The sequence below is a fragment of the Hyaena hyaena genome, unplaced genomic scaffold, assembly GCF_003009895.1.
Source record: "Hyaena hyaena isolate Hyena2069 unplaced genomic scaffold, ASM300989v1 scaffold_680, whole genome shotgun sequence".
Lineage (NCBI taxonomy): Eukaryota > Metazoa > Chordata > Mammalia > Carnivora > Hyaenidae > Hyaena > Hyaena hyaena.
The window spans coordinates 997,379-1,017,334 of record NW_024081312.1 but is presented as its reverse complement, the minus strand read 5'-3'; the positions used below and the strand labels follow the sequence as shown (position 1 = coordinate 1,017,334).

The window sequence follows — 19,956 nt, the reverse complement described above, 5'->3', positions numbered from 1 at the left end:
AATGGAGCAGAATAGAGAACCCAGAAATCGACCCACAAATGGTCAACTAATCTTCAACAAAGCAGGAAAATATATCCATTGGAAAATAAAGTAAGTGTCTTTAACACATGGTATTGGGGAAACGGGACAGTTACATTCAGAAGAATAAACCTGGACCATGTTCCTACACCATGCACAAAAGTAAAGACAAAATGGATGCATGACCTAAATGTCAGACAGGAAACCATCAAAATCCTAGAGGAGAACACAGGCAGCAACGTCTTTGACCTCAGCCACAGCAACTTCTTACTAGACATGTTTCCAAAAGCAAGGGAAACAAAAGCAAAAATGAACTATTGGGACCTCATTGAGATAAAAAGCTTCTGCACAGTGAAGGAACCAATCAACAAAACTAAAAGGCAACCTACAGAATGGGAGAAGATATTTGCAAATGACGTATCAGATAAAGGGCTAGAATCCAAAATTTAAAAAATACTTATCAAATTCAATACCCGTGAAATAAATAATCCAGTTAAGAAATGGGCAGAAGGCATAAGCAGACATTTCTTCAAAGAAGACATACAAATGGCTAACGGGCCCATAAAAATGCTCAACATCACTCATCATCAGGGAAATACAAATCAAAACTACAATGAGATATGACCTCACACCTGTCAGAATGGCTACAATTAACAACTCAGGAAACAATAGATGTTTACATGTTTGCAGAGAAAGGGAAATCCTGTTATAATGTTGGTGGGAAAGCAAACTGGTTCAGCCACTCTGGAATACAGTATGGCAGTTCCTCAAAAAGTTAAAAATAGACCTACCCTATGACCCAGCAATTGCACTACTAGGTATTTATCCAAAGGACACAAAAAATGCTAATTCAAAGGGGGCACACGCACCCCATTATTTATAGCAGCACTATCACCAGTAGCCAAAGTATAGAAAAAAAATCAATGTCCATCAACTGATAAAGATGTGGTATATATATATATTACTCAGCCATCAAAAGTAATGAAATTTTGCCATTTGCAATGAAGTAGACAGAGCTAGAGTGCATTATGCTAAGTGAAATAAGTCAGTTAGAGACAAATACCATATGATTTCACTCATTAGTGGAATTTAAGAAACAAAACAGATGAACACAGGGGAAGGGAATGAAAAATAAAATGAGATAAAAACAGGGAGAGGCTAACCGTAAGAGACTCTTAACTATAGAGAACTAAGGGTTGCTGGATGGAAGGTGAGTCGGGATGGGCTAAATGGGTTAATTAAGGAGGACAGTTGTTATGATGAGCATTGGGTGTTATATGTAACTGATGACTCACTAAATTCTACTCTTGAAATCAATACTACACTATATGTTAACCAACTTGAACTTAAATAAATATTTTGAGAAAAACACTAAATTCAGTCTCTCTCATATATCTGTTTCCACCTCAATATTCTGCATCTCCATTGGTGGCAACTACCAGGTGCTGGAAAGCTGAGGGAAATGCATGACCCTCATTCTCACCTCTATATTGAGTCACCAAATCCTATTGTTTTCATTGTTTAAATTGTTTTTGAATCTAACTTCTTTTTCTTTAGTCCTCATTATCTCATAACTAACACTATTAAGATTTCCTGTTTTTTCCTTTTCCATATATATATATATATCTGCCTCTACCCTTCTGCCACATCATTTCCTATTAAAAATCTGTTAGTGATGTTCCTTCATCCATATAATAAAGTTCTATCTCCCTAACAAAACATGAGAAATTCACAGACCCCACCCTCTTGGTTAGCCTCATTTTCTACTCCTTACCATATTTCAAACTTGACACTCCAGTAAAGGAAAGTGCTTGTTGCCATTCATACGTCATGCTATTTCTCATCTCTCTGCTTCTGGCTAAAATGTACTTCCTCTTCTCTCCTCTCTACTGACCAACCCCTTCTCTTCTGAGCTCCATGATTACTTATGTGGCTTCCTCATTATAAGGACATATAGATTCCCCTTTCTTCATTTTCCCATAATACCATGTATTTGTTTTTTGCATGTTTGCTGCAGAAATAGACCATGACTTTCTTGAGGACAGAGACCACACCATGCATTATGACTCTAGTATAATGCCTAGAATTTAGGTGATGGTTAATAAGTACTTACTGAATGAAGGGGTAACTGAATTATTGAAGTACTTTGTATCCATTCTTGTCATTCTTTTTTTTATATGGTGTCACTATGTGGCAGGGATAGTAGTGTTCACCAAATATTTCATGAATTTCTCTTATATTTCTTAGGCTTTCTTGAACTTAAGTTGAAACCATAGAAATAGTCTAGATAATTAGCTATAAACATAAGTGATATGTGTTTCTTCTAGTCTGAGGTATTTAAGAGCAACAACTAGTTTTCTATACTGTCTTCCCTACTTGGGCTCTTCTGGAAGTCTTGAGATGGTAGCAACCCATGACACTAGAAATTGTGGGAGTGGGAAGTAAGCCTGTAGTGTTAACCCATTGAGATTTGGGGATTAATTTGTTACCACAGCACAATCAAGTTTATCTTGAGTAATGTTCATCGTTCCCAGTTTATAAATTAATCTCCATCTTATATACATAGGATGTATTGAAGTTTAGATGTATAGTGTATGCAACTCTATCTCTTTTCCTAAAGTCTGCATGGTGCCTGGGTTTAGGAAAATCTGCACCATATGACTGATGTTTTCCAACGGGCCTGACTATTCCTAGCCAGCACTCTGCCTCAAAGTCTCTGCACATCAGAGTGTGCTTCCTATGACTTATGTTTTCTGTCCTTGCCCAGCTTATCATACAGGTTGAGTAGTTTACCGCCTGTTCCCTATTGATCTTAGTAAAAGTGGGAATATTTTCCTACACAAAAAAATGTCCCACACTTACACATGCCTCTGAGTCCATAGCTAAATGTCATGCTCTAACTTTAGATTTTGATCTTTGTTATAAATAGAATTTCTCCAAGGAGTAGTACCATGTTTAACTGCAATTGCAGGCTAAACACTTCAGAGACTCTCCAAAGTAATCCTACCAGTCTCCGAAGCTCTTCTAATGTGTCAGAGATGCATGTACATAACTCCTGCTGACACAATTACCAATATTCTCATCATAACATAGATACAATTCCACTTTTCCACTATTATTCTATAAAATACACTAGTTTTCCTAAGTAGGCCTCAAAATTTACTGAACTATGGTTGTACTTTGTTTCAGTGATAGTTTTTGTTTTTGTTTTTTTCAGTTGAAAGAGACAAAACATCTGATTTCAGGTGTGGCTTAATTTCAGCATACTATGATGTCATCAGGATCCATCTCTTTAACTAAGAGAGGCTTCCATTTTCCTTCACGCCTGAAACTCCCAGGGTGTCCCCTTCCAGTTTCTGATCCAGCAGGGAAGAGCAAGTCTTTTCCCCTGAAGTCTCAGTGTAAGAAACATTGCTTCTCATCTGCTCTGAATAGATCATGTTCCCATCCCCCAGCCAATCCTGTGGCCTGGTGAATCCAATGCACTAATTAGCATAGGCCTTCCTCACTTCCCTAGAAAGAATTCAAGGGAAGCTGGTGACATTAGGGTGCTAGATGGGATAATTTCTGGAGAGAAATCAGAAAAAGGTAATCACAAATCAAGAGATGATGCTGGTAGCAATAGCAACCTCTAACCTCTCAATATAGTCTGCTGCCCATATGAGGTATAACTTAGAGACAGCTTCAATTTAGGGAATAGAAATGTTTCATTATGCATTATGTGTGACACCTTGATCATATTCTCTCCTTTCTCTGAACTTCTCAACATTATTCTTTTCTCCCATAGGCTACCTTCTGTTTCAGCTATTTATACACATTTGTCTGCTCAATTAGATCATCAGCTACTTCAAGACAGTAACTGAGTTTGAATAACTGTGGATCTTGCATTGTGCCTTTCACGTAGTAGACATCCCCACTATCCAACCAATCATAATTTGTTGAGTAAATGAAGAGATAAGAAATGAGTGGGTCTACTTCGTACTATTATCATATCTCAGTAATGTAATGGCAGGGGCGGGGTGGGGGAGAGGGTGGATGTGCATAAGACTCTAATACATACTCATGATAAAAACCTATTGTGTGCCAAGTACCATGGCAAACAATGGGGATGTACTTATTAAAAAATAAAACATTGCTCTTCAGGGGCGCCTGGGTGGCTTAGTCGGTTAAGCGTCCGACTTTCCGACTTTCTCTTAGGTCATGATCTCGCGGTTCGTGGGTTCGAGCCCCGCGTCGGGCTCTGTGCTGACTGCCAGCTCGGAGCCTGGAGCCTGTTTCAGTCTGTGACTCCCTCTCTCTCTGACCCTCCCCTGCTCACGCTGTCTCTCTCTCTCTCTCCCTCTCTCTCTCCTAGAAATAAATAAAACATTAAAAAAAAAAAAACATTGCTCTTTAAAAGCTTATATTCTAGTGAAAAAGATAGACACCTTGATAATAAGAGTGTAATAAATGCTACAAAGAATCATTGTAGGGTGTTCAGAGAGAGTAATAGATTTTAATTTTTATTATTGTTCTGATTGTTTCCAGATCAATTCTAAGTTGGCTACCTCAGGGACTCCCAGTTTTGATGGGATCTGTGAAACTTAGAACTTCTTAAAGGATTAACACCATATTCCCAAATAAAGTTTCCAGATTCAAGAAATTACACTTATATTGTGCTAAGAAAAAACTAATTTTTGTCTTTCTTCCCACTCTCTTCTAGCCTGAAGTTCTGGATCAAATACAAAATTTAAGGGAGTTGTGGATGGATAATAATGCATTGCAAGTGCTACCAGGGGTATGTAAGTTTTTATTATGCCATGTTGTCTATCATCTATGCTATATATAAATTGTAATTAATAATAATCTTGATTTGTAAATCTCAGTGTTTGCCTTTCAAAATAAAATATTTGTTTAGTCATCAAGTGTTTTTCACTAGTTTATTTATTTATTATATTTCACATACTTTTTTGTAAGTGGTCTAGGTACATGAAATGTATGAAAAAGTTTTCTTGTTCTCTTAGGATTATATTTTTCATCTCTCCACATACTGAATCTTAAAACTGAGAAATTTATATTGTTATATACAGAAAAAGAAAATGCTACATATAATACCAAGTTTTATTTTTGCAAAATCAAACTTATTCCTATAGGTAACTAGATAATAGTTTCTGATCATATTGTTAGAGCTCTTCCACAAAATAAAAACCTTTCTCCCAGTTTGTGTGAGTTCCAGTAGAACCCATTTCAATTTTTGAAAATGGTAAATGGCAAATTATAAGGTATTGAAAATAGAAAGTTAAACAAGAGTTAATATTTTTTCTAACACAGAGACAATTCAGTAATATCTCCTAAGGAGAAGGATGATCAGTTAACTCATTGAGTTTGAGTATTTAGCCTTTTCCATTCAGTGAAAGAATGGCTTCTCATAAAACATTGCCTCTTGCCACTCATAACACATGCAGTCAAATAAGCACTTGCGCACGCGCACACACACACACACACCTCAACCACAGTGTTCCTCTTGGTAATAGCCAACTCCAAGCCCTTTGCACTGAGCTGAGTAGCCAAGGCAGCTGGATTTGTAATAACTTCAGCCACTGAGATTTCAATGTATGTTCCCAAAGCCAATTTTATTCTTCTTTTGACTTGACATTAAAAAGTCCTTAAAATGATTGCAAAAACAACAAGAACAAGAAGTTTTCCTCTTTTGAACAAGCATGAGACCACATAAAAGAGAAAAATTGGCAAAAGATTAAGGAAAAAAATACTTTCTTCTCTTATCAAAAGAATACATTTATACTATCATCACAGACACAAAACAAAAATGCACATCTTTTATATATTGATTTATTCAGAAACCATTTACAAATACACCTCTATGAACCAGAAACTATGCTAATGTTAGCGCTACAAGAATAATATATTCAATGACCTTGAATATATTTGTTTGAGGAGCTCACGCATAACAGGAGAGACAGATTTAGATTCCACTACATGTAGTAGAGCCTGATTTGTGCCACAGCCAAGGTATGTACAAATCCTGGGGCAACACAGGTAAGACACTCACCAATTCCCTGTGCAGGGATTGAGAATCATAATGTATGTCTAATTAGAAACATCTATACCTGCTTCTTCAATATATTTATTAATTCAAAAAAACCCCTAGATAATGCCTAGCTCATGATAGTTGTACAAATATTTACTTATTGAGTCCTCATAACAATCCTGTGAAGTAGGGTTTCTTACTATCCCCATGTTACAATGATAAAGTGAAACAGAAAGAATAAGAAACTGGCCCAAGGTCAGGCAGCCAATAAATGGTGGAAATGTAATTCAAGCCAACACCAGGGGCTGTTGTTCACTCTCATGCCCCCAAATGCTGCTGCTAGAGAATCAGCAGAAGGCACAGATGAGAATTAGGTTCATCTTACTTTTCATAGTCATTACATTTCCAAAATCCAACCTTAAAAATCAACTCAGACCTATATTGTTTAGTAAGCTTATTATCTAAATGGAAAAGTAGCGATGAAAATGTCTTATGAACAGATAACAGATAAGTGTCGCATGAGTAGATTTTTCTTATACCCTGCTTTCAGTAGTTTTCTCACTTTAGTTAGTACACTTGAGTTTTCATATTTTGTTATATTCCTTGTGGGAATACCCCCACTTCGCTGCCATAAAGAGGCATGGCTTTCTGAATGTTTGTGCTGGCAAATAGTTGTTATGCAAGGACCTAGAAATGCATGTCTTTGGGAGATTAATCTTGAATGTAGCCATAAGCTAGCCCGTGGCAATCAGTTTCACAGAATGATTAATCCTAAATGTTTAGTGTTATGAGACCCAGGGAAAAAAAGCAACATCATCTTACTGTTAGTTCATGTATCATTATATATTAAAGTAACATACTTTTAAAATACTTTGAAAGCCTGAGCTATCATTTTACTGCTCTCTTTTTTCATAAATAGAGAAGCAAGTAGATAATGATCAAAAGTTAGTCTTCTACATAGCTGTCTTGTTGACTGTCACTCGAAGATCAATCAACCAAAATGAGATTAAACAATTTATTGAATCAGTATTTTTAAACAAACTCCAATATCTTCTTTTGTTTGTGATGGCTTCTCCTCTTTTCATTTGCTATCTACTGCTCACTTACAGAGCCCTGTGTATTGAGAGATGTTGGAGCAACATTCAATATCCCCAAGGATTCTGAGACATTAGACTTCAAAGGCCTTTATCACTGCAGGCTACTATTGCTTTTATAAGGTGTTTGAAAGTGAAGTTTTAGAAAGACTCAAAAATAAACACCAAAGTGTTAGTTTGCTTCTAAAAATGATGTTTAGAAGCTTCACACCAAAATATTGAGTTGCACTGGAGATAACAATGAAGGGGGCTACAAAGAGTAAATAAATTTTCTCATGATGAAGGAACAAAAAAGAAACCCAGACACACACACACACACACACACACACACACACACACACGCACAGGCTCACACACACACAAACACATATATCATTCTTTCCTTGCTCACCAGAAGAGAAGAACAAACTATGGTAACAGCTCCTTAGGATGGTAATCTATAAGTAAAGTGACAGTATTTTTCCAAGTGACATATTTCCAGGTATAGGGAGAATTCAGTCCCGTGGCCTCACTCACCCAGTACTCAGTTCCCAGCCTAGCAACTATTCGTGCACTCCGAGACCATGCACATTCTGTGCCTCCATGGGGCATGAGGTCACAGACCTAGAGATATGTGCTGGGTTAATTAGCTGGTTAGAGGTCAGTGACTGCTGATATAATCAACAGGCCACGTGGTCTGTAATCTGAGAAAAGTGAGTTTGAATTTTAGCTCCACCCCTAGTTAATGGGGTAACCTTGGAATATTACATGTAGTAATTGCTGTCATGAATCATCCTCCTGGAATGAAGAGCTTACTTTATTCCTGAAGCTTCTGGGAATGCTGTTTGCAGCTTTCCACCCTCTTCAGGATTTGCTCTAGCTGAAGAGAACCTTCTTACCCAGGGTCACATCCCTAGCCTGGGAGACTCCACACAATGACCAATGATAAAGGCCTGGCTCCTCACCCTTATGGAGACTCCCGCTACTGCAAAGCAGTCCAAATTAGGGACTCTTGAAGGGCCAGGTGAGCAGTTCCTCAAGACTTCATTCCAGATCAGCTTCCTCATCTGCCTAGTCATGCTTCCTTTCTCCTCTCTCTCTTCCCACTGGTATTGATCCTAAGAATATGCTCTCAGAAACTCCTCTCTGTCTCTGCTTCCCAGGAACCCAGTGTGTGACATTGATCACTAAACTTCAATGTGCATTAAAGTGCAAATTCTGATTCAGTAGGTCCAGAGTGAGTCTGATTTCTAAGATTCTATGTTCCTGACAGGCTTGCAGGTGGTACCAATGCTGCTGGTCTGCAAAACACATTTTGAGAAGCAAAGATATGAAGTATTAAATCAAATAATATATCTGAAGTATTTAGCACAGTGCCAAGTGTGTGCTTGTGTGTGTAATAAATTTATTTATTTATTAATTTATATTCTGTCAAATAAGTAGAGACAGTATATTAAAATGTACACAGGTGGATTAAACTGATGGGTGACCTACTGAACACAGTTATGTGTAGGGCATTTATTTGCAAAATTTGCCCTGAAAGAAAATGAAAATGAAGACTTTTATCTTGCCCTGACTCCTGTGTTCCATGTCCAGGCTAAGCAGTCCCTGTTACTCCTGTTCACAGTATGACTTTTTTCCTTTCCTGTTCTCAGCAATTAGTTACTAGTTTAATTATTCCACTTCTGAAATTTTTCTTGAGCCCATTCCTTCTTCTTCCTCACTTCTGCCTCCTTAATTCAAATCCTTATCTCCTCAGCTAAACTGGGCTGCTCAGTCAGTTAAGTGTCCGCCTTTGGTTCAGGTCATGATCTGGCTCTGTGCTGACAGTGCAGAGTCTGTTTGGGATTCTCTCTCCCTCTCTACCTCTCTCCTGCTTGCATGCTATCTCTCTCTCTCTCAAAATGAATTTAAAAAAAAAAAAAAACTATATCCAGATCCTTGTGATAGGTCTCTGCAACTCACATCAAAGAATCTTTTGATTCTTTGCAGTTCCCTGAAGTTGGTTTTTTAAAGCACAAATCTGATTATGTCATTCTCTATCTTAAAAACCCGGGTGGCTCAATCGGTAAAGCATCCAACTTTTGATTTTGGCTCAGGTCATGATCTCATGGTTCCTGGGGTTGTCCTACTTGTTGGGCTCTGTGCTGACAGAACAGATCCTGCTGGGGATTCTCTCTCTCTCCCCTCTCTCTCTCTCTGCCCCTCCCCTACTTACACCGTGCTCACAGGCGCGCTTGGCACACATGTTAAGTTCTGTTTCTCTTTCAATAAAACAAAACAAAACAAAACAAAACACCTCTTGAATAGCTTTCCTTCCATATAGGGTAGAATTTACAACTCCCCTATAATATGTAAGGCCTTTTAACACCTGTCTACTTATAATCCTATAAATCAAATTTGCCTGTCTTGCTCAAACATGCCATGACTTTTCACATTTCACTATGAATAGTACACGTCATTTTCTCTTCTAGGTGCAGGTTCTCCTTTTCTTAACAAGCTGTGTCTTCCAGATGATTCGCAGCCCTGTGCTTCTATGGCATTCTCTACATGTATTTTTTTTAACTTCATATATTATAGGGTATTATAATTATTTGTTTGACAGTTTCTTTACTGTGAGCTCAATAAGGATACAGATTTTGTCTGTATCATGACAAGTCTCTCCTCATACTTAATTGACTTATTCATGGTTGGTCTCCTATGTATAACACAAGCCCTAATACATAGTATATTCTCAGAACTGTTGAATGAACAAAATAATGAATCTGTTAAGTAGGATATAAACCGTTTATTATGTATCTGAAAGTATAAGAATCAACATGTCAACATATGCTGTTTGGGTGACAATTGTTATTTATTTATTTATTATTAAATTATTTAATTCAGTAGCAACTTTGATATTGTTGTATTTTAACTGTTGTCCTGATATATAATGCACATACCATAAAATGCACATACCATAAAATTCACCCATTTAAAATATATAATTCAGTGGCTTTTAGAATACTCACATAGTTGGGTAGCTATCACCACAATCTAATTTTAGAACATTTGCATTATCTCTAAAAGAAACCCTGAAGCCATTAGCAATCATTCTCATGTCCCCTAACCCCACCCTCTAGAAACCCTAATCTACTCTCAGTGTCTATAGATTTGCCTAGTCTGGACATTTCATATAATTAAAATCATGCAACACTTGGTTTTTTATTACTGGCATTTTTTTACTGCATATGTTTTCATGGTTCATCTATTTTGTAACATATACTTGCATTTATTGCAAAATAATATTACAACATATGGATATACCACATGTTTACCCATTCATCAGTTGATAGGCATTTGGGTTGTTTGCATCTTTGGGCTCTTGCGAATAATACTGTTTTAAGGTTTGTGTTTTTGTGTGGACATGTATTGCATTCTGGAGCATAAACCTAGGGATTGCTGGGTCATATGGAAACTATGCATAACCTTTTGAGGTACTGCCCAACTGTTTTTCGAAGTGGCGGCACAATTTTAAATTCCTGCTAGCAATGTACAAGGCTTATAATTTCTCGGCATACTTGCCAACATGTATTATTGTTGTAGTTGCTTTTAAAATTAGTTTTACAGTATTGTGGTTTTTACAACTTTCAACTGTCTTGTGAAAGTTTCTCAACTAACTCTGAGTTTATGCAATGTTATCAAGTCTATAGGGAAGTTAAAGATGTTGGTATACCTGGATATGTCAAAAAATAGAATAGAAACGGTTGACATGGAAATTTCTGGATGTGAAGCTCTTGAAGACCTCTTACTATCATCCAATATGTTGCAACAGTTGCCTGACTCTATAGGTGAGAATATTCTATTGTGTCATGAATGTTTATATGAAATATATGAAATTTTCTTTTGTGGCATAGTCATAGTTTATCAGTAGATATAGGGAATATTCTGTTAGCCTGACTGATAATAAAAAATTACAAAGTTTATTATTCGAGAGGATAAAATTCTATTTTACCAATATCTTAAAATGAAATCGTAAATAATTATAAAATTTAAGAAGGCTCTACTATTAAAATGATCCTACCAAATTGATATGTATTTTCAATTCAAATATTTTAATTTGTAAAATGTTATTATAAAAAGTATATTTCTTAGATTTAGAGTAATTGATAACCGTGTTTATCTCCTTTTATCACCATAGAATTACAGTAGCTTCTATCCACAGAGTGTTGCTATATTCTAGTTTCAATACTATTATAACACTGCTATAATCTGAAAATTATATAAAGGTATAGTAAGTATAAAAGCTCTTTGTAGTTTTATTATTTAAAAAAGATGCATTTTCTTTTATATGCTGTTAAGATTCATGACAGCAGAGAATTTGTCCATTAGTATTTACCAAACACCCAATCCATTTTTGTTACAAATTTTTATATGAGTAAGGTAACTAAAGAATCTAATTTACTAATGAGTAAACTGTTTTGTATAGATATCTTACTATTATTTATAAGAGGATTTAGGAAGATAATCAGCAAATTACTTAACTTTAGATATTAAAAGAGTTTTTTACACTCTTTGAATCCAATCTGTCATATATTCTTGAATTTATTAAAGCTTCTGAAAATTAAGTTACAACCTAGGTACTCTAATTAGAAGGAAGCTAGAAGATAAGGCAGTTTTTCCAAATTTTCCTTCACTATTTGATTACTTCCATTTTCAAATTCTTTCAGGCTAATAGAGAATACTAGTTTTGGAAAAAAAAAAGGCTAGGTTTTCTTTCTTTCTTTCTTTCTTTCTTTCTTTCTTTCTTTCTTTCTTGATTTGATAACTTTTTGATTTATATAATCACATACTTTATAACAGTGTTTTTCCAACTCATCCCATTGTATGACCTAACTGAGAGCTTTATTAAACACTTACACATTTCCAGGCTTTTTCTCTGAAAATTCTGATTCTGTAAGTTTGTGATCCGCCTTCTAATTTGTTTTTATTAAACATCCTAGATGAAACTTATAATCAAATAAGTTTGGAAAATACTCTATTATGTTGTAGAAACTGAGGAAGTGTAATGGTTTTAAAGAAGCATCTTTGAATTAAGATGACATAGATAATCATCTGGTCAAGATAACCACCTAGGCATGATACATGCCTTATACTCCCACTTCAGAAACTTAGGAATTAGGGGTAAGTAACCACAAAACTATCAGGCAGGGAGAGGTAAACATAGGTAAAGAGAAAACATTCACCTTCACAAATGAGCATGAACATTTTAGAGGGAAACTAATGTAACTACAACCAAAATCTCAAACAAATAGGAAAATTTAACCAGGAGAAACCAGAGTCACCAAGCAATGTAAAGAATGATTTTTAAGTATGTGTAGATCATCAAATAGACAAAAATTAGAATAACATTCATTAAAAAATTAAGAATCAATTAAAAAGTAATAATTCTGACTAAGAATAGGTGGTTTTAAAAAAATTAGAAACCCTGGAAATAAAAATGACACATAGTAAAATAAAAGATGTTATAATTATTTGTTTAAAATATCTTCCTTTAAGAAAGCAGACTAGGAAATTAGCCTCCTGCTCTAGGGAAGACAGATTAAAGGTGATTAAAAAAATATCAGATTAGCTACTTGGCTAGCATAAAGCAGAGTAGGATAGACATTTTACTATATATTTTAACACCTTTAAGAATCTTAATGGCCCTCAACTTAGGAGAGTAACTTTCTTATAGTAACTTACTTCTTAGACAAGATCTTTGGACCCTATTGACCTTTCAGAGAAAATTACAGTTATGCATCTGCAAAGTTGCCAGAGTCTCTGATTATACATGTAGAATAGCTGACCTTCCTCCAAAAATCCCCTTCTTGATCAAAAAAAGTATCTGAGATAGGAGACAGAGAACTGTGTCCGAAAGCCCTAAAAGAATTCATTGATTCTAATTGGATGGGAAATTGAATCTTGTCTTCTTTATTTGGACATTATTGTACTACCAACTTTTAAAAGAACAAAAGATAAGAAATTCCATAGTATTGACAAAGGAAAACAGCAACTAAAATTAAAGTCTTTACTTCCTTCACATCTATTTTAGTTCTTCTACAGGTATGAGGTATTTGAATGGAGTGATTTACTCAACCAACCCTGCGTGCTGAGTCCCTTTCTTTATCTGGTTCCAGGGAAGATGAAGGGTGTCTTTTTTGCTTTTCTAGAGAGAACTTTAATTATTTTTTTTTTTTTTACTTTCCAAAATAATTTATCTTCTTCACTTGGTGGTTAAGGACAGACTTTGTAGTCTAGTTACCTGAGTTCAAATTCTGGCTTTTCTACCTCACTAGCTTTGTGACATTAGACCAGCTATTTAATCTCTCTGTGCTCAGTTTCTTCATCTATTAAGTGGAGCATCATGGGATGCATCATGGGATTATTTTCAGCAATAAGTGAATTCATATATATAAAATTGCTTAGGACAATAACTGGCACATTGTAAGTACTTGTGTTAGCTATTATAATAATATAATAATTATTATAATCTCAGATTTTATAAGTACACAGCTATTTTATTTTTCAAAGTTTTATTACATGTCACGTAAATATTAGCTATATTGATAACAAAATACGTTAATGTTTCAAACATTGCTGCTTATTATATATTTATATATAAACAGCTAAAATGATAGTAAAAGGCCTATTTTTTTTCTCTTCAATACTTCTTAGTTGGGAGTATAGGATAAAGAGGTGGGGAATTAGGGAAGGACCCAAAGAGAGGGAAGGAACAAGATAGAATACCTTTGATTCCTGTAAAGTAGAAGAAGAAAGTCCAAGCAGATATGATATAAAAATCCAGTAAAGGAATTATCTGCCTGTGGAAGTCATGAGCAATGAAGGTGAGGTTGATGCTCTATTTCTGCTCTACAGACAACCATATTCCTACAGAAGCTCCAGAATCTATCCAAAGAGCATCTCCTCAGATAGAATGTGAGTGACAAAGCTGCCACATCACAAATGAGTGAGGTTCCTTTAAACCCACAGACATGGAACTAGAGCACAGAGACCTAACTTGCTTCCACCTTTAAAGCTACAGTAGCTTCTGTCAGCTGTCAGAACCACTACTCCATTCTTCGAGAAACTCTGTTGCATCAACCTTTTGATTTTAGTCCCTAACATACCAAAAGATTTTTTCACCACTACTTTTAGACTTAAGTACTGTCATTCTCTTAAACATTACCTTGCAACCTGGCTTCATGGTGTATGCACAGCCATCTGTGACTCAGCCCAAATCTTCTTACAACCCAGTCAAGTGATGGGAAGACTGTCAACCCCCCTCTAGCTCCCCTGGTGGGCACATGCAGTCATTGATCAGGGCTACCAAGTCATACAAAATTTATCTGTAATTCATTGTACCCTGTTTTCTTTTCACAATTGATGAACAAGCTTAGGAGTTCTTTTGTATTTCCAAGGTTGACATTTTTTACACACTGGAGAAACTGCAGTGTTTCAGTCACCCTTTAAACATAGATGAATATGGCAGTGGGTGTGCAAACTTCAGAGATAAATCCCCGGTGAATCTTACCCCAGTGAGAACTGTCCTCTTTCCCGGGTGTAGAGGTCTTCAGCAGTGTATCCTGGGGGCACAAGCTGATGTATTAAGCTTCAATATTTTGTAGATATTTTCTCACAGCAGTCTGACAGTGAGAACCTTTCTCTCCACTAGAGATTGAGTGCTTCTACAGAATATGTAACTGAACATACTGAAATTTTAAGTGCAGTAATTAGTTTTTATTTCAGATATATTCTGACTTCATGTCTTTAAGGAATCCTCAGAATACTTGAGGTGGGTTGGAATGATTTACAGCGATACGTCTCGAAGAACATTCATAAAACACTAGCTGAACAAGACACCCTGCACACTCACATGCATTCTGCAATAATTTTCGAGAGTCACATTGCTACATTAATATATTAAAAGCTCCTAGGAAACTTCATTAAAGAAATATGTTTAATGTTATTTAATTTAGCATTTCCCAAGCATGTTTGACCATGGAACTTAGTGTATCCATCAAAACAAATTTTCTGCAAAACAACTAGCCTACAACTTATATGCATATTTCCAATGTAAAACAAAAAGTAACCATGCTTTGCCCTTGGACTTTGGCTATTTAAGCCATATTGATACTAAAGATTAAATTATGGCTAGGTAAAGGAATCTGTTCTTCAATTACTCTGTGGCTATTACTCATTAGAACCCTGGGAATAGAGTAGGCAGTAAGGGTATGGAAGGCATAAATCTGACAGTGAAATATAAATAGTTGAAACTTCAATTCTTGGCCAGTTCTACTTGGTATATTAAAGTTGCAAGTTTGTGTGCTTTCTGCTGATCCAAGTTCAAGGATTTATGGTAACAAAAAGAGTATGAGGCCATATGTTGTAAATTTCCAAGTCCATAATTAAAGCCACTGCATCGCAATACCTCAGTACCCATTTGTTGATCATCAGGCTTAATTGAGATTTGTTTTTAATTTGTATCAGACAAGAATGTTAGTTATTAGTGTGTACGAGTTAATTAAATATTAAATCACAGCTGGCTTAAAATTTTTCATCTGGTCCATTTGCAGCATACTAGATAAGGGAAATATGGTAGTATTGCTGTCAACTTGGGTTTCTATGGAGCTCTACATTTTGTTTATTTGTTTGCATTGATGTACTTGAACTCCAATTGATGTAGGTAAAGTTTTTACAGATGGACAGTCAAAACTAGAGTACATTCAAATTTGTAGGTTTACTTGCAGGTTTATATTAGCAGAGCACTGCCTATTGGTGACATATATTCATCACAAGTGATTCTTTTTCTTTCATATTGTTTTTTCTGTCAGAGATCTGTTCTTATGTATTAATAAAACTTCTTCTCTGTTTTAGGTCTTTTGAAAAAACTAACTACTCTAAAAGTAGATGACAATCAACTTACAATGCTACCCAATACAATTGGAAAGTAAGTGCCAAAGTTTCATACCAGTTAGCCCCTCTAAGCCAAAAACAAAAGGATATGTTGGATTTTTAAATTCAAACATATTCTCCTATCTTAATTTACTTTTATATCTAAACATTGCATTGACATTTAACTATATAATACCATTAGAAATAACTATGACTTTCTCATAAGCAAAGAGATCACCCATATCTTTAATTATGTCATTGCCTATAATTTCCCGGATACTATTAGTTTGATGTTTTTGAGTAGCAGCTCTAAATTTACTTGAATTTGTCTTAAAATATCAAATCAATTTGTGTAGAGCTCTGTAGTATATGTTACCATTACACTATAAGAGATTTATGTATTATATTAGTAATTGTTTTATAGTAATAGTACTATATATAATACTGGAAATATTACTTATAATAGTATAATAAAGATATTGCTAATTGATAGTCACAGTTTAATGTATTTTTAGAAGCTAAGGAGATAAACATCTGTTTAATATGCATTTTTTAAAATGGCCTATGTCAATTCTATCATATCAATGCTAGCATTAAATATGAAATACTAATGGGTGATGGGTATTAAGGAGGACATTTGTGTTGAGCACTGGGTGTTATAAGTAAGTGATGATTCACTAAATTCTACTCCTGAAACAATATTACACTATATACTAACTAGATTTTAAATAAAAATTTGCAAGAAAAAATAAAAAATAAATATGAAATACTAAAAACTCAAAAGGAAGTGTGGAGCTTGTTCAATTGAATTTTCATTATTTGTAGTAAATTATATAGAATTTCTCTTAAATTTTTATTACAAATTTTTATGTGATCATTTTTGAATTTTTTAATTAAGATTTTATTTCAACTCCAGTATAGTTAACATATAGAGCTATAGTAGTTTCAGGTGTACAATATAGTGATTCGATAATTCCATACACCTCCCAGTGATCATCATACAAGTGCACTCTTTAATCCCCTTCACCTCGTTCAGCCATCTCCCTATCCCTCTCTTCCCTGGTTAGCATCAGTGTATTCTCTATAGTTAATAGTCTGGTTCTTGGTTTCTCTCTCTCTCTTTTCTTTTCCTTTGCTTGTTTTTGTTTGTTTGTTTGTTTCCTAAATTCCACACAAGTGAAATCATATTTGTCTTTTTCTGACTTATTTCATCTACGATTATACTCTCTATTAGCTTGCATTAGATGAACCTCATCATTGCCTTTTAAGGATAAAATATATTCCATTCATCTGAGAGCAATTTCTTCCTAATTTTATGTTGTCATTAACATTTGGTTCACAATTCTTAAGAAATACGTATTGTTATCAATGTTTCTTTGAAATGCTTTTGTTTATAATCCGTGTGAAGTGAGGAATTGATAGGCTATCTTCATTCTAAAATTATGGACCCCATTTTATAGGAATCTTGACTCACACGTCAGTATGAAGAATTACAGAATCCATAATTTAACAGATTTGGATACATTTGAGGAGTGGGGGGAAGAGTGGCCATATTTTAAAGTGAGATTTGGGGTGGCTGGGTGGCTCAGTCAGTTAAGCATCTGACTTCAGCTCAGGTCAGTTCGAGCCCCACATCAGGCTCTGTGGTGACAACTCAAAGCCTAGATCCTGCTTCAGATTCTGTGTCTCCTAGATCCTGCTTCAGATTCTGTGTCTCTCCCCAGATTCTTTCTCCCATCCCCCATTTGATCTCTCTCTCTCAAAAAAAAAAAAAAATTAAAAAAATTTTAAAGTGAGATTTAATAAGTGAATGACATGTGATAAACTGCACATATTTAAAGACTACAATATGATAAGTTTTGACATATTGAAAGCCATGAAACCACTATGATCAAGATAGTAAACGTGTTCTTCAATCCCGAAAGTTTCTCATACCCTTTTTTCTCTCTCTCTCCCCCACTCACCCTAAGTTGGCAAGTAACCACTGGTATGGAAAATCTTACTTCCAAAGAGTAGAATAATTTGACTAAATTCAAATTCCAATATTCAGCTTTAGAAATAGTACAAATTTCAGTTATTTTTTAAATCTCACCTATTTTTAATATTATAATATCCATAAGGTGCAATATATTTCTCTCTGCATTTACTCCCTTTGTCTCCAATATAGAGAGAAATTTACTTTCCTTTGGGGTACACAAAAGTAATCATCTTTATTGGCCTGATCCTTTTAAAAAAACTCTTCTAATATAATTATATCCTGAGGCAGTAATTTTCTTCTTTAGGTCAATACTCAGGAGAAACTGAATTTAACTCCATTTACCCCTACCAAGCTCATGGTTGGTATTTTGCCACTCATGTTCACATATCTTATATAAACTCATGTAAACTAATTACCCTAGCTCTGTGAAGACAAATTAAAAAGGTTTGATAATAGTTTAGTTTGCATACTAAAAAAGTATGCAACTTTTGGTGTAAATTTGGTGTGAATTTGGATGCTAGGTATTTACATAATTAGTCTTCTTTTAATGATTTTAATTTTTAAAAATGAATCATTCTTTGCCTTTAAAAAGCATGAAAAAAGATTCATCACATATAAACGGGCCCATTCAATTCAGAAGTTGATTACTGGTTTAGAGGGATAAAGGTTAAGAATTTTATCATAGAAGCTCATTTTTTTAAGCATCATTATCTTAATTTGATTATTGGTTCCAGGAAAATAAAAGGAAGTGTTAGAGAAATGGACTAAAAAAAAAAAAAAGATGAAAAAACAAACAAAAAGAAGCCAGTAGGAAGTGTGTGGGAAATCTCTATAACTTCTACTCAATTTTGCTGTGAACCTAAGAGAACTCTAAAAAATAGTTTTAACCAAAAGAAGAATGACTGACAAACTAGTTATTTAAACTTGGGCTTTTGCCAGACATTTTGTCAAAAATGAACAAAGTAAGCTCATCACTTCAAGGAGAACAACTGACAGAATTTGCTGCTGACAATAAAATTTGAGCTGTCAAGAAAAAATTGGAATTTTGGAAAATTCCTATCTTCCACTGTGAGGTTGACAGCTTCCCAATACCTATAGCCTTTTATGATAAGACTAGTATGACATAAATTAATTTAATTTGTTGATTTTGTATTTTGAAATGTGTCAACATCTGGAAAATCTGTACAACTCAGTGAAGCAACATTTTCCAAATAACCAATGCCTGAGTAGCAGGATCAGGCATGAGTAAAAGACCCACTCAAAATGCAGAATAGACCAGTTGATTTTAAAGTATTGGTATGAAGAATAAGAAAAGCTGATACAGCTTCAGATTCTACATTGCAGTTACCTCCTAAAAAAACAGCCACTTGTTGAGTTTTGATGTAGTATCAAAGAATAACCCAATTATCCAAAACAACTATTGAAATACCCCTCCCTTCTCCAACTATATAACTGTGTTAAGCTGGATATTTTTATATATAATTCAATCAAAACAATATATCACAACAGATTGAATACATAAGTAGATAGGAGAATCTGGTACCGTCTACCAAACCCAGCATTGAAAAGATTTGCAAAAAAAATAACAACAATGTTACCTTTTTCACTACCTGTTTTTGTTTAGAAAAATATCATTATGTTGAATAAAAATATGTCATTTACATGAACATTCAACTGGCTGAGCCACCTAGGTGCCCCTCTTTGGTCATATTTAATAGTCCAACTAGTAAAAACTTCTGGAAGAATTTATTTTTCAGCATTTTTCAGAATTGAAATAGATTCCATGACTTATATGTGAAATGACTTGTAAAATTGATTATTTTTGTTGTCTAACCTTAAATTGTATCTAGGAGTTCCATCCACTCTCAGAATCAAATGTACAATGAAAGCAAATAACTTTTTTCTTTTTCACTCACATAGTGCCAGACACCATGTTTGGTGCTTTA

General features: G+C 34.8%; 1 protein-coding gene across 1 annotated transcript in view; it reads left to right on the top strand.

The window, feature by feature from the left end:
* Positions 1–19,956, top strand: part of LRRC7 (leucine rich repeat containing 7) — a 207,167-nt gene that overhangs the window by 58,826 nt on the left and 128,385 nt on the right. The window contains exons 3-5 of the mRNA XM_039217309.1: positions 4,721–4,795; positions 10,805–10,949; positions 16,015–16,087. Of these exons, the coding sequence (XP_039073240.1) occupies positions 4,721–4,795; positions 10,805–10,949; positions 16,015–16,087 (293 nt within the window). The remainder of the gene's footprint in view (positions 1–4,720; positions 4,796–10,804; positions 10,950–16,014; positions 16,088–19,956) is intronic.